The 23845-nt window shown below is 39.9% G+C and overlaps 2 protein-coding genes across 4 annotated transcripts in view; both read right to left on the reverse strand.

The window, feature by feature from the left end:
- ugp2b (UDP-glucose pyrophosphorylase 2b) overlaps positions 1-16095 on the reverse strand; it is a 30820-nt gene extending 14725 nt beyond the window's left edge. The window contains exons 1-3 of one of the 3 annotated variants that reach the window (XM_075480413.1): positions 15812-16095; positions 10335-10459; positions 8131-8238 (exon numbers count right to left, since the gene is read on the reverse strand). In XM_075480413.1, coding sequence (XP_075336528.1) covers positions 8131-8238; positions 10335-10459; positions 15812-16091 — 513 coding nt within the window. In that variant the 5' untranslated portion in view covers positions 16092-16095. The other 2 variants (XM_075480434.1, XM_075480424.1) reach the window with 2 other exon arrangements.
- A 1314-nt stretch (positions 16096-17409) lies between these two features.
- Positions 17410-23778, reverse strand: mdh1ab (malate dehydrogenase 1Ab, NAD (soluble)). The gene is made up of 9 exons (XM_075480442.1): positions 23707-23778; positions 23089-23187; positions 22509-22605; positions 20791-20966; positions 20408-20530; positions 20143-20319; positions 19838-19951; positions 18303-18392; positions 17410-17919 (listed from the first exon to the last, which is right to left on the reverse strand). The coding sequence occupies exons 1-9, from the start codon at positions 23707-23709 to the stop codon at positions 17797-17799; spliced, it is 1002 nt and encodes a 333-aa protein (XP_075336557.1). The 5' UTR covers positions 23710-23778; the 3' UTR covers positions 17410-17796.
- Positions 23779-23845: the final 67 nt, after the last annotated feature.

Consider the following 23845-nt stretch of genomic DNA (forward strand, 5'->3'; position numbering starts at 1 on the left):
TCCTCTGGTGTTTATCTGCCTTCCTCACCACACACAGAGGTTACCAACAAGCAAACAACCTCAAACACAGCTGCTTCTAACCCCTCGTCCTCCACAGAGACGGCGAGTGGTCACCGAGGAAGGCGACCGGTGGTTTAAAAGTGTTAAATAACTTTGCATGTAACGGTTGCACGTAAATAATGTTCATAACAGCGTTCGTTGATCTGATCCCTGCTGTCGAAAAGCTTTTCAGCAAACATCGCCATCCTAACCCCGCACCCCTGTAGGAACGCAGCCTCTACATCCAGATGTTCACATCCCCCTCTAAACCATATAGACGGGGATTCACTCCTGCCAAGCCAGCTCCACACCGGTTGACCTACAGGGAAACTGGATAAAACTGGAGCGAACACCTGATTTAAAACGGCAGGAAGTTTGTTTTGGGCTGACAGATGTGTGAGAGCGTGATTACTAAACGTAACACGACTAAATGATGTGAATCATCATCAGTTTTTATGTCACGAGAAGACTTCCATGAAGTTTCTTATCTGCAGATGGCCTTTGCTGCTTTGGTTAAATGGACTGGACTGTTTTGAGTTTTATTATGACACACATGTAGGCTGGATTTGTTTTAATGTGATACTCCCACACAGAGCTCATCTCAGAGAGACGCGAAATACACAAGATATCAACCGGGGGGATAAATACTGGCTATAAGGATAGAGACAACCCATGCAAAGCAGTGGAAGCTCTAGTATAAATTCACTTTTAATATACTAGGAGGCCCTCAGGGTTTTGTACTTGGCCCTCTATTGTTCACAGTTTGAAAAGAAAAGGATTTAATTCTGCGATCGGGGGTTAGTTTGTTCATGTCCTCTTCAGAGCACACGACGCGTGCCAAATTGAATTGTCTAGGATTGAGTTTGCCTTCCAAAGCTCCTCAGACATTTTTATAACATCTAAACTAAGAACAAGGACTATTTTACAGCCCCAAAAAGGTCAGAATTCTCTTCCCATCAGCCATATATTCAGTTATTAGTTTTTATTATAAGTTAGTCCACTTTTATTCCCATATGTGGAACAACTGACTCTGGTTTTAAAGAGACAGGTTTTCCCTTTCAGCTCTCGTCTGTAAATGTCATTGGTATGCTCGACTTCACTTCCTGTAACCCAATGCTTCTCATTCCACCTTGCTGGTTTATTACTGTGTCCTGTATTTTAATATAGTGGATAAATATCACTCAGTGTGTATTTTAGCAATCACAGGATACGAAACAAATACATACTGCCCTTAGGAAAAGTGCACTTGATGAAGTTCATGTACAGGAAAGCCAAAAAGTCTTTTTTTAGCAATATTTCTCCAGGCTTTCAGTTTCTCTTTGTGTCCTCATATAACAGACAGACCATCAAAAGAACAGATTCTAAATTGTATCTTTACGTAATGTGTTACTTGCAGCCTGTTGAACAGACAAATCTTCCGTTTAATATAGACATAAAAATAGTATTTTTGAACTAACAAGCTGATTTCCAAAGAGCTATTAGCGGAAAACTTGGCAAATCTCAGCATGGGTGTGCAGCGAGTCCTGAAGAAAACTTGAGGAAACTTGTCAAGTTGCCTCCATTAGAAGACAGAAGAAGAAGTGTCAGGCCTAAAGAACTATCTACAGCAGATGAACAGGATCAGAAAGAGGAAAGAATCCAGCAAAGACCTGACACAGGAGCTGAGAGATGCATCTGGACCTTCAGCTGATCCATCTGCTGTTGGCCCAAGCCTCATCAGAAATGGGCTCCATGGAAGGGTGGCTGTCAAGAAGCCGTTCTTAAGGAAGGGAAACAGGGAGAAAAGGCTGAGCTGTGCCAAAGGACACAAGAAGTGGACTGAAAATCAGTGGCAGCAGGTCTGATGGAGGGATGAATCCTCCCCAGAGCCCGGACCTCCACATTACTGAAGCAGTGTGGGATCATGTTGGCAGAGAACGGAACTAAAGGCAGCCGACATCCAAAGAAGAGCTTTGGGATGTCCTTCAAGAAGCCTGGAGAACTATTCCTGAAGACTCCTTAAAGAAAGGACAGAAAGCTCGTCTGAGAGGGTTCAGGCTGCGTTGGAAAATAAAGGAGCTTAAACGAAATAATGACGTTCAAGCTTGTTAAGAGCTGTACAAATTCTGTTTTTTTTTTATCTTATAAGCTGTATTTATATTTATTTTTGCGTGTTTCAGTCAGTCTTTTGCACTCATTTCCCATTTTTGGCAACATATAAAGACACGAGGGCTGATACACATAAAATACACATTAAATGTTTCCACTCTTGTATTATTTCATCCTCCACTCATTCCAGTTGGTTTATTTAAGATCACTCAAATATGCCGACGATTCCCTCAACAACAAAGTATTTCCTGGGTAAGAGGAAAATCTTTATCTCATCTTTTGCACACCACACACACACACACACACACACACACACACATGTGTGCACAAAGATATGTGAACAGGTGTGAGTGCTGCATACTGTTAAAATACTGAGCAGGTTGTAATGAAAAACGACGTCGGACACAATCCTCCAAACAGCCCTAAAGACGAGCTTCAGATCCTCCGCCTCAGGACAGGATCACAGCTCAGGAATCTTTATTGTAAACTTTATTGTAAACTGGAAGTGTTCACACATTTTGTTGATGAGCTAGAAAACTGACACCAACCATAACAGTTAGGGTAAATGATGATTGAAGAGTCCAGAAAAGGAGTTACTGATTTTAACAATCTTCTAAAAAAACTAGAAATATGAAATAAAAACCATTTGAGAGTTTAAACCCCCAACTTTTGTTGTAAATGACTCACTTTACCCTCATATTTATCAATGTTTTCTTTTTCAGAAAATCTAAATAGGGGGTGTGTCTTGAAAATCTTGATGTGACATGTGCGTCTCTCCGGGCTAAAAAAGGTGAAACGTATGTCACTTACATGCTCCGGGACACGTAAACTGCCTCTATTTATCATTTTGAAGCACTGTGTGTGGTTATAAATAGGTATACGGGTAAAATAAACAGCGTTTTCTTCCTTTTTTTTATGTCTTTAGGAAACAAATTAGGAAAAATGCCAAAGAGGATGAACACTTTTGCAAGGCTCTGTATGTGTGCAAAGATGTTTCCAGTCAGACGGACGCTTATTTGAAAAGGTTCTGCTCTACTTTTACACAAAGTAGTTTTTGTATCAGACAGTGAACATAAATAGAGATTTGAAAGCATTGTCCTATTAATTACACAGACATAACTACACATTCCACATTGCATTTCATATTGATGGTCGAACACCTTGAAAACTGTTTTTTTCCCCCTCTTCTTCTGCCCTTGAGCTACAGCCCTGAATGTTAAGACTCACAATATTCGAGCTGCCGGAGGACTGTCACAAATGGGAGTAGTTTATTTATAATCTACAGAGAGAATCTACTTCATCAGCAACAAGCAGGGACGGGGCCATCAATCACTGTAGCTGGTTTGCTTGGAGAGTATTTGGGGGAAAAGTTATAAGTAACAGCTGAGTTCTTAAAATTCAGCTGAGTTGTTTGGCTCTGCAGGTTTGCTTCCGATTTCAAAATGAAAGTTGAACCCCGGCTCCTAAACATAAAGCATAAAGATTTTTTTATAATGCATCTGTGGTGTTCTCTGACTTCAGTTCAGCTCAGAAGCAACCAAAGCAGCTGCAGCTGAGCCTAACAGAGAATCACCAGCAAAGATCTGTTTAATGACTTAAAAACAGCCACTGGCTGCAAAGACCCAGCATAAAATGTCACGACCTCGCCGAGCAGTATATTGTATGTAACAACTTTGTTGTATGTGACAACAAACTTAATAGGTTAAGGCTTCGGAAGGCTGACCAGACCATTTTCACTATTTTCTGTGCACCCGTGAGCATCTTAACTCAGGGGAATCATTGCTGTTGGAACCTTGTGAGTGAAATTAAAGTTAATTTTAGACCCAAAAATCAAAAATCTGTCTGTATCGTTCTATATCCAATCCGATGGAGATTAAAACCAAAGAAATAAGGAATGATCTCAGCCATAAGTAAGTCCTGCTGATGAAAGAAGAAAATCTTGGTAAGCATCTTGAATTAGAAAAAAATATCTTTCAAAGGAAGATGACGCACACATTAGAGGCTCCGTCTCCTTCTGCCTGCTTCCACTTTTTCTTTTTTTTTTTCCACCTTTCTTTCATTTCATTCGTCTATAATTCTTCTAAATTGCCTTCAAATGCCAAAAATGCACCAATTAACCATTGCTGACGGAGGTCTGCCTGTCAGAACCGTCAATACAATATAAAAAGCTGCTCTGTGATTAATTCAGTTGGGGGTGGGAGATTTTTGAATCTGGAAGTTTAATTTGGCAGCAATTATTGAGAGTTTTTTGCACTCTGGCACCAAAATTCATTAAAACATGTTTTCTGGTTTCTTCTTTCAACAGTCTTTAGCATCTCTCTGCCATCATCTGCAGCTTCTAATTCTAATCTTTTCACACCCCTTTTCTCTTCTTCTTTAATCTGCTATGTACTCTCTCAGAATAGGCAGCAAGGAATGTGAGACTGATGTTGTTTCTGTGTTTTCGTCACTACTACAGGTGTGTCTGTCTGCTCCAGGAACAGAGAAGGCAAATGTTACGCAAGACAAATACCAAACCAAAGCCAAGAAATGCCGGAAACCCGTCTGGCATGGACTATAATCGTCCCGAATGAAAAGTTTGACACTTGCGTTTTCTCAGAGGGGGTGGAAACATTGATCTGGTTAACAGATTTTCTTCTTCTATCAAAAAACAGACAGAATGTGGTCAAGAACTACAAATTCCTTCCGCGAGCTCCCTGTTTATACAAGTTATGCTTCTACTTCTCACAGCTTTTTGAGGATAAACTGGATAAATTAAACCTCAGAACCACTAATCACAACCCAAACCAAAATGAATAATTTGCTGATGATTAAGCCACTTAAAAAAAGGGACAAAATGTTTTTTTTGAACCCAAGCCTTTAAAATCCATTTGGACATTATTTTACATAACCAAATCCTTCATAAATTCACCGTGGTTGAGATCGTCAGCTGCCTTCGAGGCAGGTGACCAGACTTTCCCACCAGGCAATGGTATTTTCCATTTTTTGGCAAACCTTTCAGACCTTTAACAGTCATAAAACTTGCTTATCTACACGTTACCTCTCAAAACAGAAGCTACGGAGGCAGCAAAATAGCTCCGACTGGTCTGAGCAGCCAACGTGCAGCACTCTGCATCACAGCTGATGGAAGTCTGACCTTTCAAGAAAGGAGTCACTGGATGCCAAATTTGTATGAGCCCTCCAAGGGCAGGATGACATTTTTTTTTTTTTTTTTTAAGAATCTAAGGAAATTACAAACACAAGAACATCATGACATTTAGTGGCATCTGGGGGCGAAACTTTAGATGGCAACCAACCTCATTTTCCCTCCTTATTCCCCCTTTCAAAGCCTATTGGGGAAAAACTAAGTTAGTTACTGAAAAAAATGTCTCACGGCCCACTCTTGTGAGTGAGTGTTTGGTTTTTCCTCTAAAATGGTGTAATCACAGGATAGTGGATCCTCACTGTCTGGAAACACAAGTTGCTTGTTTTAAGAGAACGAACAGGCAACAACTCCCATATTCAAACAATCCTCCACTTGTGAAAACACGGACAGTTCTGCCAACAGAGGTGGAACCTACATGTAGTAGAGTTATAAAAGTACCGCCAAGCCAAACACGAGTGTGTGGGTGACGTACAGCAGCAGACGCTAGATTACATTTCACTGGGACTTTAAATGACCCACATTAATTCCAACTCTTCCCAAGAGTTGTATGACCACCATTAGCCAATGCTCATCTTAAAGGTTCACAAGTTCAAATGGTCCAAACACGAGTCATCAACAAAGACACACATTTTATCACCGTTTACCGTCACTCCTGTTATACATTCATTGGTGTCGGCTGATAAAAACACTTAACTATGTTGGATCTGGCTAATTACTGAAAAAGAAGTCCATCTTCCGCGTCTGAAGCGGAAACCATAACACAGTTTTAGTGTTTTATTACATGTATTCAGCAGTTTAAACGACACTTCCCTCCTAAAAAGTTAATGTGAGAGTCATGTCACGGTTAAGAAAAATGGTAAAGTATTCAAATGTAAGCTGAAGAAAATGGAGGTTTAGGTTTTTTTTCTGTTTTTCTTTTGCCTTTATCAGACAACAGTGGAAACACAAGGTCAGAGGGTGGAGACGTGACATGCAGCAGCGAACCAGGACAGCATTTAGCTTTTCATACGTTTTCACTGCTGCTACAGACAGAGAACAGCAGAGACTGATGGAGGACGCTTAACGGTCCCCATTAAATCTCACACCATTCCTTTACTTTGAATCATCTTCAGAAAACAGACCGCTGTAAAGAGGTTGTCAGCGAGGACTCACGGGCTTCACTGTGACATAAAGTAAAGATTAAGATTCGCAGGCCGTGGCACGTTAAACGCACACCAACATGTTTAACTGGGTTCAGTGCAAAGAAAGTGAAAGAACGGCCACAGTTAGAAGAGTGTTGATTTACAGCTGCATCTCAGACTTCTGCTGCTTTACTCGGCTGTTCTGGTGCTGCTCCTAACTGCTCAGCTACAACCTCGACTCACACAAAACGCCATGTTCAGACTTCAAATGACCCCTCTGTTGGGATGAGGCCCCACATTGAAAAAGCTTTCACTTAAACCTTTCAATCTCTGGCTCTGAAGTTCTCACGTAGAAACGTGGAAACATGCAAAGAGAGTGACACGCAGCGCCATGAAAGGGGAACTTTGTCTGGTGATAGTCAGAAGTCTACCAGGTAAAAAGTGCAGTACTTGCTCTGCAATACACTCTTAATTCAACTCTGTTTTATACCTCTACTTCACCACATTTCTGATATGTTGAACAGGAAATGATAATAGAAAAACACAGAGGCAGATGGGAATTACACATGCAGCCATTACGTGCACAAAGTGGCAGAAATAAGGAGTTTATCTTCACGCTTTTCTTTGAAGAAACTTATCTTTTAAGGCTGAATATAGACAGACACAGTTGCATAAGAATGCTGGTGGAGACCTTCATACAGATACAGAAAGCTCCTGTTTTCCTGGCAACTTCTGGAATGATTCACCAGTGATATCTAATTAGGTCAATCGGATCAACCCTGCAACTGTCAGCCAATCAGTAAGGCAGCGTCTCTTTCAGATTAGCTCCCACAAACCCACCGGAGTAAAACTTTTGGTTGAATTTTCTCTCACAGAACTGAGAGCGATACGCGATGCCATGTGGACTTCAGCCTGGAATTTCACAGCATCTACTCTTCAAACTCTAATCATACTGAGTAATCTAAGACAGATATGAGCCACAGGCTGCAATCACACCACTCTGTAATATTTCATCAGTGTGGGCCAGTTTCAGCTCAAACTACGCCTGTTCATACTTTTACTGTGACGTACTTCTCTCTGCTGAATCCAGCTCTGGTGTAAAGTTGCACTTCCAGTTTGTTCAGGGTAGGAATTTTGTGGGCAGATTGAAATATGACACAAATAAAAACTCCTTTTTTAATTTACTAACCACAAAAAAAATCCCACGCCCGTCCAGATCCCGCTGACGCACTTAACCTGCTTGGTGCGACACATTTATCACCCTCAAAAAGAGCTGCGTCAGCACGGGGGATATTTTCAGTAACAAAGAAATAAAAAAAAAATAAGAGTTTAAGAGTCAGACTGAGCTGTGCTGTAGTGACGCAACTGGCACAAACAAACTTATGCAACACCTTAAAATTTGCTGAGCAATGTTAATGCTTGAGAGGGTGCAGACAGTGACTCCTTGTAGCTCTACAGCTATTGTTGCTACTGCTCTGGTTAGGAGTTTAGAAACAGCCCTGTGCTAAAAAGCAGCCCCTACATCTCTTGGATCAGAATTCAAACTGTTCTGTTTTGCTATTTTAACAACATCCTGGTGCATCTATCTGAATCCTTCTACAAGAAACAGGAATAAAACACAAGTTTCTGCAGTTAAATGAAGGAAACAAATAACCAAAAGGTTCTTTTGGAGGATGTCAGCGGGTGCATATCCACAGGTTTCATTTCCTTTAAACACTGCAGACAAAGCAAACTTACCGAGTCTTCCGGAGGTTTTTGTATCTTGATCCACTCCACCGACGGCCCCTTCACCTGCAGAAATCTGTGGTAGAGATTCTTGAAGCCCTCGAAGTCTTTCTTGGAAACCTGAAACACACATTTTCATTTGAAGCCTTTATTCATTGGAGAAAGTCACTAAAACAGCCCTCTCTGCCCAGCCAAAATCACAAGTATTGTCGAGAGCAAAGGAAACATCCACAAAATGTGCACGCTTTGCAAAGTGGTCGCACTAAAAACCACAATTTTTCCTTTTACTTCACTTTTTTTTTTTTTTTTTAAACTTGTTCCCCAAATTCAAACTTCATTGCTGCATTTGTTGAAGACCTAAGGGAAGTAGTGCAAGATTACAGTTAAGTAAAATCGTATCAAGAGGCTTTATTTCACCTTAAAGGAACACACCGACTCTCATTCAGCTGTCAGGTATTATGGTTTGGATAAGTTGGGGCGCCAAAGTTTCTGTTGTTGTGAGAAGTTAGATGAGAAAAGATGAGCTGATATAGCACAAACGTCTCAAGCTGAAACTTGGTTTTCAACGTTTTAACTGAGATCGGTGTGTCTTTTTGTTTTCTGAAAAAGGAAAGTAGCTTGGTGCTAAAGTTCTAAAGTCAGAGGGAGCAGGTCATGACTTTTATCACGGTCTCAGTAGCCTGTTAGAGGGAAATCTTATCATTAGGCAAGGTATAAAAGCTTTCAAGACAAACCGACTCCTTAAATCCTGCCCCAGAAATGAGCAGCTAAGAGCTTCATAAGATAAAGATTACTTTAAAAACTTTAAAGATTATGATTTGTTTAGAAATTTGGACATCTTTAGCATGATGCTCTTTTCCTTTAGAGATGCAGGAACAGCTGAGCACAGCAGTTTGATGTGCTCATCTCTCTTATGAAAGAGGTAGAGCCACTTTTCACATGACGAGAGTACAGGGGGCCGGGGGGCAGGCGTTATTGTGACAATATGAACGAAGAGAGGCTCTTTCCGGTCTGCTTTGCTATAAAAAGCTTGACCTTGTGCGACTTATCTGGTTTATTTGAGATTCAGAGCTGAAAACACATTTTGAACAGCTTCTGGCAAAGCAGGAGAAACTTGTGTCACAGCCTGTGTTCAAAAAGAACATTTACAAAAGAAGAACATATTTATTAGAGGGAGGATAAGACTTACTTGAGTGGCAGCAAATTCTGGTGGTAAACCTCAGACATTATTTTAAAAAAAACTGCCAAAAAGAGCCTTTTCGTAGGATTGGGTTATCAATTAGGATTGCTAATTTAGCTTTTGGTCCTTTCTTTATTATCTTAGAACAAAATAAAGTAATATTTTACCTGACTGGCTAAACTGGGTGTGCAAACATTTGCATTCTGTGTACACAACAAGATAAAACAGCACCTGGAAATCATAAATCAGGATGATTTATGTCACACTTTGATGATTCATTTATAAAACGGGACAGAAGATAATGATAGCAAGACAAAAAAGGAACATTTATATGGCATTTCTGGTCTAAAATACATGAATGTAAGAAATGTGTGCGATTCTACTCCTGGACAGAAAGCAGAACAAATAACCACGTAGGTGATCTCTCACTGGGCTGCATCTTCATATCTGTATTTAATCCCACAGGAAACCAACAGTTCGACCAGACTGAGTGTGTTTTTTTTGTCACACTTAAAAGTGTGCAAAGTGCAGATCAAGCCTGTCTGGGACCGGCTCTGCCTTCTTGACCCTTTTATTGTGTTGCATTCCATCTTTTGTCACCGCTTGCAGTTCAATAGCGCCCATTTAAAGTTTGAGAGTGGCTGCTGCTGAGCCCTGTGTGTTAGCAGTGCACTTTCAAGTCTTTTTTTTTTTTTTAGCCTTCTTTAACTTAATTAAGACCATGAACATTTATTAAAAAAAGAAGATTAATTGATTTAGGCGATAGTTTTCTACCGGGCCTCAGTGTGGCTTGACCACTCCAATGATGCCTCATGAGTAGAGACCGACTAAATAAATGGATGACTTAATTTTACGCATGTCTGTGTCTGTACTGATGTAGGTGGAACCCTTTCTGGCACCGTGCTCCGGTATGCGTCACTTTTGTGTTTTCCCAGCATTAGTGTTACGTCACCACCCTCTAAATCACAACCAGATGGTCAGAGAGACAGAGACAGAGACAGACAGGCAGGGATGAGGACAGACGGAGCCGGCGCACCTCTCTCTCGGCCACCGCGGTGTCCAGCAGTTTCTCCAGCTCGGCCTGTATGGAACTCTCCAGCTGCTGCCGCATCATTTCCTGGAACTGAGCCATACCTTTGTCGAGAGCTCCTTTACTGAGACCTGGGCAGACAAGACAGTGGGGGCACATTATTCTACAAGGCCTTCGTTCGCCTGCATGTTCGTTTGGGAATTAGTCTACTTTAATATATATATATATATATATATATATTTTTTTTTTTTTAATAAATCAGAAAGTAGAGATTTATCTAATAAGATTTGGAGAGTAATCAGCAAATCTTGTGATATAATTTGGCTGTTCTCTGTGACTTCTTTTCACATCAAGCGCTTTAATCTTGGTTTGAAATGACTCAAGGCTACATTATTTCTGGCAATAAAAGATATAATTATACTTTATCTGTCATTGTTGAATATCAATACGAAGACACTTTGTTCTCAAACGTAACAGAAGCATGCTATTATAATGAAATAAATCAAATTAGTCATCATAAAACATGTTCTCAACATCTCTAAATGTCCTAAAGATGATAATTACATAGAAAATAGTCATAATAATAATAATATAGAAGAGGCATATTGTTTCTCTTATCCATTTATGTCAGCATTGACCTAAAAAAAGAGTTGAGGTTTTAGTAAAAAAAATAAGCATAATATAAGCATAGTTAACATGATAAACTCTTCTACAATATGACTGAGGAGGTGGTAAACTCTGCAGTTCTGATCCTAATCAATTTTTTTACTTGTCAACTGCTCACAAACGTTAATATGGAGGGAAGTCTTACTGAAAGCAGGTGACAATGTTTGGAAAGAAAAAAGCGTAACCAAATTAACCTGCTGAGCTTGTTCTGTCTTTCTGGCTGGTTGATATAACATTAAAGCGTCTTTATGAGTCACCAGAGTAAAATGAAAATGGCGTCAAGGAAGATGGCATTGTTTCACATCAAACCATTTGCCATTTATACCACGAGTCGTCCGTGCGATTGTGTGACTAATGTTGAAACTAAAACGTTGCACAACAGCAACAGATCAAGGAAGCAGAAGATGAGCAACTGTATTGAGTCTGGTAGAATCACTGCTTCCAGTTGGATAACTTTTAATTATTGTGGTGGAATTATTACAAAAACAAAAGGACTCTTGAGTCTTGGGTTTGTTCTCTGCAGATGACAGCAAAGTATTCAAAGTGCTCGGCTGGTACCTGAAATGTTGTAGATATATATATATATATATATATATTAAAAGCTGCATGATACACTGAAGTTTGTACTTATCTTAAGGGTTTGCGTTGGAAAAGCCGGCAGTAAAAGGAGCAAACGTAATCTGGAAACAATTCTTATTAACTTGTAAAAAGGTGTTTACATTGGAGGGGAGCTGAGATTATTGAGAGAGAAATCCAGTCCAAAGTCAGGGCTGTCAAAATTATGACATCACACTGTCAATTCAACCGTCTTTCATCAACTTTATGCTACTGTGACACAAAAAAATTAATCCACATAAAGAAAAACGGTAATTTCTTGTAAAATTAATATGTTTGTAAAATGTCTTGCTTTGTTTAAGGCTTTCAAAACAAAAAAATATAGATGGTAGCTATAACATCCATCTTTACAGGACACAACGTTAACTTTAAGAAACGGTAAAAAACAACAAGTGAACACAGTCCGTTTCAGTCAGCTGTTTTATAACAGTTAAATTATAATAAACAGGCGATTATGACATCTTTCTCAAATAACTTGATTAATTATTAACCGTAATAGCCCATCTCTGGGTTGGATATTAGCCAGAAGATAATTACTGGTATATATGTTTTCTTTTGTGTCACAGAGATATCATTAATTGACCATAAATTGTGCCTCCTAATTAACAAATTCAGTGCCCTTACTGCATTAACTTTGAGTGTTTGTGCGGTTTTGAGAAGCTCGATTTGACACCGACATGTTTACATGCATTTTAAAAGTCTGATTTCGGTCCAAATCACACAGTGTGCTACAATGTGTTGAAGCTTTCTAATGATGGTATCTACTAGGAACACCCCACATGGTTCTGTGCAACCATCACATGCATGTATGGAAGTAGAAAGCCATATATGTCAGGTAGAACGCAGTGCGTTAGGATTGATGATGCTAAGTCTTGCTATCGAGATAGTCTTGTTGGAGTTCCACAGGGCTCAATTCTGGGGCCTTTGTTATTTTCCATGTACATTAATGATCTCCCAGATGTCTGCCCGGAAATTAATGTCTTGATGTATGCTGATGATGCTGTGATTTACACTCAGGGAAAGGATGCTATGTCAAGAGCAGATAAGCTAACCAATGCATTAACCAGGGTGCAGGGCTGGCTACGCAATTCTTGTTTAATGTTGAATGAGAAAAAAAACTGTGCACATGCTGTTCTCCAAAAAAGGAACAAGTCATAATGTACCACCAATGTCTCACAGCAAAATGTCTAAATGCAAAGCCCATAACAAACACACAAGTCATACCACTGACCCACCAATGTCTCCAAATGAACATGCTGTCTTCTAGGACGGAGTGGAATTGGAGACAGTAACTGAATTCAAGTATCTCGGGGTGATACTGGACTCCAATCTTACTTTTAAGAAACACACCAAGAAGGTTACCAGCACTTTAAAATTCAATATACAAAATTTTAAACAAATCAGACCTTTTATTACAAATGCAGCTGCAAAAGCCTACCTGCACTGTATGATTTTATCCCATATTGAATACTGTTTTACATCCTGGATGTTTGCGGGTATCACCACTCTTAAACCAATTAAACAATTATACAAGAAAGCCATAAAGGTCTACGATCGGAAACCCCAGTCTTCCCATCACTGCCCAATTGTAAAAAAGCACTACTTATTAACCTTTGAGAATCTCAGAACATTCAAAAGCACCTGTCTCATCTATAGATCTCTGAACGGGCTGGCACCACCGCCCCTAGGTAACTTAATTAAACAGAAAAACAGGGTGACAATGACAAGATCAGCCACCAGGGGGGACTGTGAGGTACAGTTTAGGAGAACGGCATTTGCACAGAAGGTCCTATCAGTCTTTGGTTGCTCTATATCAGGGGTCTTCAACGTTTTTCAGGCCAGGGATCCCCAAACTTATGGAGAGTTGGAGCAGGGACCCCCCTACTATTTATATGGCATACAATTGTGTTTTATATTTAACGGGGCCTAGTGCCGTGTATAAACATAGCTACTCTGTTATTGTACATTCAATATCAAGCTATTCAAATAATACACAGGTTAATAGATTCATGTTTTTATTTTAAACACGTGCAAGGTACAGGGTGGCCGTGCCACTGCCATTTATAAACAAATATCTTGCATACAACACTGAGCTATTCAAATAATCCACAGATTTTAACTTTAAACATGCATGTAGATGGGACAATGAATCCTCAAACCATCTGTGGATGGCACACGTTTGCACACAATTTGTGAGAAAAAACTGTTTGAAATTTTTTTTTTTTTTTTTTTTTAAATCGTCTAATCAACCAAAGATTTCGCGACCCCCCTGCAGTACCTCCACGGACCCCCTGGGGGTCGTGGACCCCCTGTTGAAGACCTCTGCTCTATATGGAACACAGTTCCGTTGGCCATAAGGGAAAATTCAACGTATGTAGCTTTTAAGAAACAACTAAAAACATGGCTTACAGATAACCAGGACTGTAAACACGAAGGGTAGTTTTAGTTTTATCAAGTGATATGGAATGTTGTACATTTTATTTTCTTGTTTCCTGTTTTTATCTTTGTCTTGTCTTGATTTTAGTGTGAACAGCAGGACTACAGATGGAAATTAGCCTTGGAGTTAAATCTGGCATATTTACATTTTATGTTTATTAATATGCAGAGTCCTGTCACAAATAAAATAAAAAAAAAAAAAAAAAAAAAAAAAAAAAAAAGTTCACAGTCCTACTGCTCTTACACAAGCAAAAGACACCTTATGAGACATTTAAATGACCTCAGATCTGGCACTTTTGGTTTGCCCTGGATAGTAAGGCGCTGTGTTGCATTAAGCTCACAGCTCTTTAGACAGTTTGGACAAGTCATGCAACAGTGAACGCTCATAAAGAAAGAGGTTTCGCCTCTCAATTCTTCTCAAAAACCTGAAAAACTTTGAACAGAACTCCAATTGTCATGCAAACATGTTTAATTGCTTTTTCTGTACAAAAGACATTAGAAAGAAAACCCAAACACAAGCAGATTTTCCTCCAGTTTCCCACAAAAAATATCTGTGACTGATCATTTCAATGTGAGAAGCCAAGTGGAAAGTCTGCAAGTTTATCTAAAGACTGCTCCAAATTGAACAAAAGTGCTTCATTTTTTTTGGATAGCACAAACAGTAAAAAGAAAAATGCTTGGATGGTAGGAAAAAACCCACCAGAGAATGTGGTTGACTCCAGAGAGAGGTTGCCAAACACTTAAATCAAATAAAAAAGACAGTTATGGTCATTTAAACCCACCACATAAGCATGCAATTTCCATATTTATAAAAGAAATGGGGTTTAAGAGTAAAAAATACCCTCTGCAACACTTACCCTCTACAAAAAGTGCCATGTTTAAGCTGTCAAGTAGTGACCAATTCAGCAATAAATACGATTAAAAATGACAAATCCAAATCAGAGTAAACAGGAAAGCTTCAGCATTCAGAGAAGGATAAAAAAAGAGAAAAGAAACTAGTGTCACTGAACAGACATCCCGTAAAAATGAAGGCAAAAGTTTCCTCGAGGTATCCTATAAGCCAACTGCTCGTCCATTCAGAGGTGTACAGCCCTTTAACTGCTTTCACTTCTTGTGCTCCAGATGATTAGTCATCTTGTCCACCTCATGTACTCATAGAGGAAAAAAGCCGAGCAAACACAAGGACACATTCATCCGCTCACTTATCTCTCGGGACAACATCCAAAGGTCGCTCAGAAACACGAAACGAAGCCGCCCCCGATTTTGCAGGATCTTTTATTGCTCACTGTTTGCTTCCTTCTCCTGCTTTAATATTTCAAACCACGTCACAAATCCAGCCTTTAACTTCAAAATCTCTGCACACATTTCCCCGCTGCCTCGCCCTCCAGTTCCATGTTTTATTACCTGACTGAAATCAGAGTCCACTTTTAACACAGGCGGCTGAGATCCCGTAAATGATAAACCGTCGGGATGGACACCGGCGACACCAGACCCGGTAACTTCTGAGACTCACAGAGGCTGCAGGGATGGATGAATGAATGGATGAATGGTGGATGGATGGACTCGGAGGGGCTGTATGTCGTCAAGGAGCGTCGTTCAGTGGGAAAACTCTAATCTACGGTGGTTCACTACGCGGAAGAAAAAAAACCGTTGTGCTACACGTCAGCTAACAAGAAGAAACGAGCCTCACCTCCACGCTTTGTGGTTGGACGACCATGTCTACTGCTAAAGTGAGAAAACACCGCGATATGAAGCCTTTTTCTTACTGTGTGACTGTATGATGCTGGCGGTTGGAAAGTCGATGGGGTCGGCCTGGTCCTGCAGGTTTTGAGGGAACCACGGCAACACCGCAGAGGAGGCGGCGGGGTGCACAACGATATGCTTGTTTTTCTTTTCTTTTATATAAAAAATACAGATGGTGACCTTAAAACACCGCGATACTGTCTCCTTTCGACAAAAAGAATGAACTAAAACGTTGTATATTATAAAACTTAAAAAGGTGATTAGTTCGTTTAAAGGTATTTTACAATACAGACGTTGGAGCATAGCAGCCAATGAAAAAGCTCCTTTGTCGTGACGTAGATTTGACTAACCAATAGATTTATGCAACGTACTCTGTTTTCTGACAATTCCGGGTTGAAAGTAATAGGAATTTCAGAACTCCCTTGGAAGTCAATTTACGCTTACCTTTGAATGTTCATTTAATCTTTTAAATATTTTCTTTAAATATTTGGAATTATATAGTTGTTAAAACGGTTCGACAGCACTTAATATTCCAGTGGACAAACCAGATTTACGTTAATGTTGGGAGTTGTGAACGTATTTGGTGAATTTGCCCCCTGTAACAGCTGTGTTTATCAACATTGACACAATTTGAATCTGATTAATATTGTTACATAATCAGTCCCAATGCGACATGAGGACGAAACATGGGGAAACACTGCCCCTGTCAGGTGAAAATGTATCAGTTCACTGTTCAGCCACAAGGACCTCATTTCCAAAAAAGCTGGGAACCCCCTGGAGGTCTCCATTACTTTAGAAATACTCCAAGCCACGTGTAGATAATACATATTTAGGTTAAAAATTAATAAACAAATAGGGGAATATATCAAATGCTAAAAATTACTTCTTTTTTTTTCCAACATCAATACATAGAAAGTTTGAACATGGGTTATAAAAGACTGGAAAATTGTGAACCACAAAGAAGAGTCTTGATGGAACATTTCAAAACTAGTTAACAACATCACTCAAAGCTGAAAACGAGTATTGATAGGTCGGGATCAAGGGGCCCAAAAGTGGCATAGCATTAGAAATACATACATTTCTAATCAAGACTTTGTCACTATATACACAAATGCAAGTTAAAACTCTACCATGCAAAGAAAAAAAAAAAAAAAAAAAACCTTAAGAATCAGAAATGCTGCCATCTTTTGCCACCTTTGTACTGCAGATAATAATAAAGTCTGAAATTTTCTCTCCACTGATGGAAAGATAAAGCACTTTGACGACTTTCTTCATCTCGTCCACCCCGATCAATCCTTTTTAAACTAATGCAGGTTTGTATTACTGTCTTCCTCTGCAGACTCTGAGTTCAAGACAAAATTCTTACCCAAAAGTATAATCCATATTTGTACAAGGCGGATGAAGGAGACATTCACACTCAGACTTTAAGATGACTTAGTCACTTACTTATGATCAGATGATGGTGGGACAAGACACATGGAGATCATTGGAGGCAGCACCAAACCCATCAGATCCAACAATATGTTGTAAAACCATGAAACGTGGCAGCTAAGAGCAAACAGCTGCTTTATGCCCATTTGTTTTCAATACATGACAAACTAAAAACCACAAAACCACCACACTGTTTCATTCCTTTTATTGTTAAAGTTAGTTATCCATCCCAGTGTTTGAGGACTATATGCAACAATCATTTAACCACCCCCAGAGAACAGATTTTGACTTTCAGTACAGTATCCTACAGCTGGGGTTATACTTGTGCGTCACAAACTGCTGAACAGACTAACCCCGTCCACACATCTGCAGCCTAAATATACATTCTTTGTTTTTCTGTGCCACAGAATATCTTTGTGTTTTTCTGACACACAAATATAAATCCATCATTACACTCATAAACACCGACTCACTCACTCTCATACACACAGTCATGCTGGGGCTGATGGAGTGCTCACAGGCGTGCATCTGGAGTTTTGGGACCGTCTACGTGCTGGAATGGTGGCCCTGCAGGGTGTCATGCTCCCACGAAAGCCATAGCTGTGTCTCTCTCCTCTATCAGCTCTGCCGCTGTGGCGTCCATCTTTGATCGGGAAAAGTCGTTGACAGCCAGGCCCTCTACGATCTTCCAGGTCTTATCCTGAGGAAAAAAAAACAAAAAAAAAGCTCCTTTAGTGTCCTTTAAATAAATAAAAAAAATAAAATAATATTTTGCACTTTAATTTCCTTATTTTATCTTATTCGATTTTGTTGTATTTTAATGCTTTCACTGTTCTTTTATTGTTTTTACTTATTCTTCTCTTTATTCATTACCTGCTGTAAAGCACTTTGGTACATCGTAATGATCGTCTGTAAAGGGCTGTATAAATAAAGTAAATTTACTCTTCACTGTTTACTTAAAGAGCTGTGAAAGGACATTTTGTTTTCCATTGTCCGAACGTTAAAATCATTGTTTATTTTTCCAACCATCAGCTGAACTGAAAACGCAGCAGGAGATTGAGCATGTGATTAGATAAGCATTACCTTGATCTGGACAGGGAATGAGTATACGAGGTCTTCTGGGACTCCATAAGAGTTTCCACTGGAGTACACTCCCATTGAAATGAACTCCCCCTGAGAAAAATAAATAAATAGAGTACAGAAGATTGGTTAAAGATCCATTTGAAATGCAATGCTGCTTAATCCAAATACGGCAACGCAGGCCAGAAATCCAAATAAAACTTTAGTTCCATTTATTAGCCACAAACTGGGGCCAGAAAAGTCAGTCTAAGTAGATTCTTTACACTTTTATTTTCAAGTAGATTTACAAAACTGTATTTTGTGATTTTAAACATCTACAGTCCTGCGTACTGCCTTTATGAGAACTTATCTACACTTCAACAGCTTCTTACAAAGCCCCCTGGTGACACCGATAGGAAATAATGATGTTTAAGAATATGATATTAGGTTTGAGGTTGTGTTTTAATGAGAGGCCACAAGATATAGAACCAATTTATTCTCAATCCTGGGTGAGATCTGTGTCCCATATCATCCAGGAAGAAAAGATCAATTTGAATCATTTCAAATTTTAGGATACATTATAATGACATCTTACAGTCTCTTATGTTCCACCGTTGGCCTGTTTAGTTTTGTAGTTGGTTGAAAATGTAACAGTTTCACTCAATGAACGCCCCAATTCCATTTCAATGCTGCACACAGCACGTTTATTTCACTTTGCATCATCTTGTCTAACTCATACTCTCCCTTTCTCACAATCCAAACACGATCATGCAAAAGAGGATGGACTGTTGATCTTCCAACGTAGAGAGTTGGCAACAGGTTGCTCCTGTGAACAAATAAGGACAAATATGTCCTAAATGCATTCAGCTTAAATCCAGAGCGTTGCTGTTAAGAATATTTCTGTGCTGACGGCAGAATAACAGCCAGGCTGGCAAGGTCGATGTACAAGGTCATCCCAAGGTGTGTTGATAAATAGGGTTTTGTATTTTAAGATGGTGAGTTCAGCACTAAATCTGTGGGGAGAGTGGTCATGTGATCTTTTGGCCACATTACCCACCCTCAGGTTGGCACGCTGTATATAGCTACAAGTCAATCGTGACTGCTCGTGCCACAGCTGAACAGTTCAACCAGCGTCTTTTAGTATCCAGTTACGCTGGTTTAAATATGTCTGAGCTTCAAGAAGTTCTGCTTCAGCAGGAACAAATGTCTGCAGCGGATAAGATGTGCAACCCAGAGAAACCACACTAACATGCTATGGTGGGAGATCCAGGGCAGAAGCAACAGGTATGATGGTTTGTCAGCCATCTTCATGAATAAACAAGTCTTTCTTTAGGTTTCCAAACAGTGGGAAAATTATATATTTAAGTGAAACGTGAAGTCTATTTTTTTAAAAATGCTTCTGATATCTCTAATTTCAAATGGCAGGTATGCTGAATGCACATTAGAGACACTCGTTCTGTGACTCACTTTGTTTTTCATTTCCATCATCGTAATCAGAGGAAAAGTGAGGCAAAACATTCCCATATCACGAATATACCAGAAATAAAACTGGCGTTTACCTCGGCGGTGCCTGCCCAGATGTCTCTCATGTGGTCGCAGATGGCCTTCGCAGCAGACATGGCGCTGGAGAGCTTCCTGGCCTTGATGACTGCTGCACCTCTCTGTTGCACCGTCTGCAAGAAAAGAGCCCAGACCGTGAAATAAAAACAGCAACTACTGTGAACAATAAAATAAATGTTGCATTTGGGGAAAAAAAACAATTGTATGATTCTTTACATACAATCCTAAATCACTTTTACACAGTTTAGACAACCTGGAAGATGTAACTTTGCCTTCAAGAAAAAAAAATTAATCATCAACTCACAGCTATGAAATCTCCTTTGAGCCAGGCATCATCTTTGACTGCATCAAAGCAGGCCAGCTGACTGCCAGACATGTTGACCACACAGTGGTGCACATCTGGGTACTGGGTAGACGAGTGGTTGCCCCAGATGATAACATTCTTCACGTGAGTGGCAGGAACACCGCAGCGTATCGCCACCTGCAGGATGGAGAGAAAATGAATGTTTCTGGCTGCTTTCTCAGTCTGCAGAGTGTAACAAGCTGAAACTGTAAGGGAGTGAAAGAACCTGAGAGCAAGCCCTGTTGTGGTCCAGACGGGTGAGGCAGGAAAAGTTCTCCTTGGGGATGGAAGGAGCAGACTTGGCTGCGACCAGACAGTTGGTGTTGGCAGGGTTTCCCACAACCAGCACCTGAAAACACATACACATTAAAACACAATCTTCGAGACTTATCTGATTAATAACACATCAATAATCATTCCCAAAAAAATGTAAAAAGCGCATAACTCTGAAATTAACTGGTACGTTTGTAAAATGTTTAGTGACAAATGTGAAACCTTGTGGAACATTTCTACAACTTCAGAGAAAAATCTAATCAAGAAACAGAATCATTTCACTGGACCATCATCAAGAGGCAGAGTAGATGCCTCAGAAAATGTGCGTGTCCTTACTTTGACAGTCTTCTTGGCATACTTCTCCAGGGCAGTTCCCTGGCTCTTGAAGATGGCCACATTGGCTTTGAGCAAGTCCTTCCTCTCCATCCCCTCCCTCCTGGGCATGGAGCCCACCAGTATGGCTGCATCCAGGTCCTTGAAGGCCACCTCCTCCTTGTCGGTGGGGACAACCTCTGTGGAAAGAGGGAATTAATTACAGAAGTGTCGCACTGCATGCACAGATTTCCAAAATTTTGGCTGTTAAGGAGGGTCTGTATTCTTTTTGTTGTTTAGTTGGAAAATAAATCTTAAAAAAAAAAAAAAAAAAAATCTAAAGAGGAGAACCTTCTGCACAATCTCCAAGTTTTGACTGTTTGACTGAAAGCGTGCAGGGACACGACAGGTAGACTTAGTTATGTGTGAAAGAAATGTATGTCACCACATATTTTCAGTTAGAATTCCAGAACAAAACCAGAAAATTACACGAATAAAGTCTTAAATATCTGAGCTGTAGACAACTTTTACTTTAACAGCTGTAATTTTAAAATGATTTAAAACAAAATGCTGTCATTTTGTCACCCATACAGTCCTGATTCTATAAATAGTAGCAATAAATGAAGACAATACAAATAAGAGATTCTGACTTGTTTTATATTCTTTTGTTTGTTTTTATGCATTAATTCTGTTTACTGGAACTTTTCTAACATGTTTCCTCTGACATTTTAACAGTTTTGTAGAAGTATTCTGTAACTGAGTGTATGGAATCTATAAATAAAAAGCCCCTTTGGGCTTAACAAAGCTGGAGCTATCCTACGCCCAGCCAGCAGTGTCTCTAACTGGGCCCATCTCAGTGCGTGAGGTGCCATCTTTGCACTGCAGTTGGTTATAACTGGGGCCTCTAACAGCCCCTGTCCAAACAAAGCAAGGGACGGCACCATTTCACAGGAAAAATTCCAGGTCACAATGGAGATGGCACATAATGGCGCCTCACAACTGATGTTACGAGAGGAGTTACAATGATGACACCAAAGAGACTATTAAAACGCAGGGGTGAAGTGTGCTTTATCAAGCCTCTCTGAAAGGGAACCGGTCCTGACTGCGAGGTATTTAATCCTCAGAGTAAAAGCAAATAATTACATTTCCAAAGCAACTAAAACGAGTCTTTTCCAACATTTAAAAAGATGCACAGCTGCTCCTATTAGCTCTGGGATGTGCATATATATATAAAGTTTAATTAAATGTTGCTAATAAATAAAACTAAGCTCCTTGAATCATACCAGCTAATTAAAAACATATTTGTGGTTGAATCAGTAAAACGATGCCAGCATCTTGAAACAAAGGCTCACAACTTACACTGAACTGCCAACTAAACACACAACTTCTCTTCATTACCATGTATATCAAATAATAACCCAGCTTTCAAATGTTATGCGTGCATAATGATTAATATTTTGGCCACATGGCCTAGTTGACAAGAAATTGTCACTTAATAAATTCAATAAACAAAACACACAAAAAAATAAGAGCTTTACCCTCCCTGGGATTAGACATGCAGAAAATGAACCCAAGCACACTATATTTAGATTTAAACCACTCCAATTGAATAGATCTGTGTCTGAACCACATCTCCTTACAACTACTGTTGCCTTTATATGGTCTACATATTTATACAAAGCAGTTATATTTGATGTCACTGTTATTATACGAGTTGTTTTGACAGAGTTTTACAGGCTTACCTCTCAGAATTGGGAGGGCACAGTCCTGCAGCTCCATGACCACGCCTTCCAGGACTGGCAACATGGGCGAAATGTCCAAAAGGACCAAGATGATTGGCTGGCAGAAGAAGGTGAGGCATGTCAGGCAATGGAGTAAGATGAATGAAAAATGCTGAACTGGAATTAGATGCATTTAGATCAGAATTCCCTATATATATATATATAAGATCATGTCAGCGGTAGGTTCGGTTCTCTGTGGGACAGAGTGTGAACGCCTAAGCCATAAGGCTGACAGACAACAGCATGTGCCAAGTGGATCAAGTGGTTTTAAAGATGGACTAAGGCTCTTGGCACAAGACCCACTTCACCGACTTCAAGGACAATCCTGGCTTGTCCAAGGCCACATGCATGAGCGAGTGCAATCTGATCAACACCCCACGGGGACAACATCTGTTCAGTGTTGTTCCCCCGGATATGGCATGGAAGATTCATGACGTTCAAGGCTCTTAACTGGTGGCCGTCAATATCCTTCATATATATCGTGTGACACTGCCTTTACACTACTTAATGAGATAAGAGAATTGACAAAGCCCTACTTTACCTGGTCTTTGCCAAAGACATCTCCCTTGGCAATGCTGAACAACAGGGAATAGGCAATCTGCCCAGCAGCGCCGGTCACCAGGACTCTAATAGGCTCAGACTGGAAGATACAAGGCACAGAAGACTGCTGTTAGTACTACTAATATTGATTACTCGAGAAGAAGTGACAGTAATAGTTAAATTATGCAATGAACGTGGGGCTGGGTGTCTATTCTTGTCAAAAGGATTAAATAGACCAGGGGGTCAGTCCAAAAATAGACCCCGTGCGTGCCCTCCATTTAGAACTCACTGTTACATAACAAAAGCAGAATATACTTAGGTTATGAATTTCATCGCCATCTTTACCACTCGGTCAGCACTTTAAATCAACAGGTAACCGAAGCAGCTAGTTGTACAAACCTCTTATCATCACCTTGATTATGTTTCTACCCGAAATACACGTATGTGTCTAAGGATAGCTAACTTCAAGCCATGAACTGTTAAAATTCATTTGCAGAGCTAACTTTTACAAACCCTTCTAAACTCCACGAAGTTTGAATTAAATAGACTGGTCTAGCAACAGTTTGCAAAGCATTACGGAAAACATATTAATCGATTTGTGTTTGTTGGGTTTACTCACCATGTTGCCACTTCAGCTTGAACTGTACTCCCCCCACTTCTGGATCAAGGCTGAGCTCAGCTCACACCTATTTAAATCCTCAGTTCATTACGACAATCGTGACGGTCATACGGCAGATTGAGCATCCAGGTAGTTGTAG

This window comes from Odontesthes bonariensis, chromosome 2 (genome assembly GCF_027942865.1).
Source record: "Odontesthes bonariensis isolate fOdoBon6 chromosome 2, fOdoBon6.hap1, whole genome shotgun sequence".
NCBI lineage: Eukaryota > Metazoa > Chordata > Actinopteri > Atheriniformes > Atherinopsidae > Odontesthes > Odontesthes bonariensis.

Coding starts and splice junctions, on each gene's coding strand:
- mdh1ab (XM_075480442.1), bottom strand. Junction 20,531..20,790: donor ATGCCAAGAAGACTGTCAAA/GTAAGGACACGC, acceptor ATGTGTTTTCAG/GTGCTGGTTGTGGGAAACCC. Junction 17,920..18,302: donor CATTCCCTGTCCAGATCAAG/GTAATGCTTATC, acceptor TTTTTTCCTCAG/GATAAGACCTGGAAGATCGT.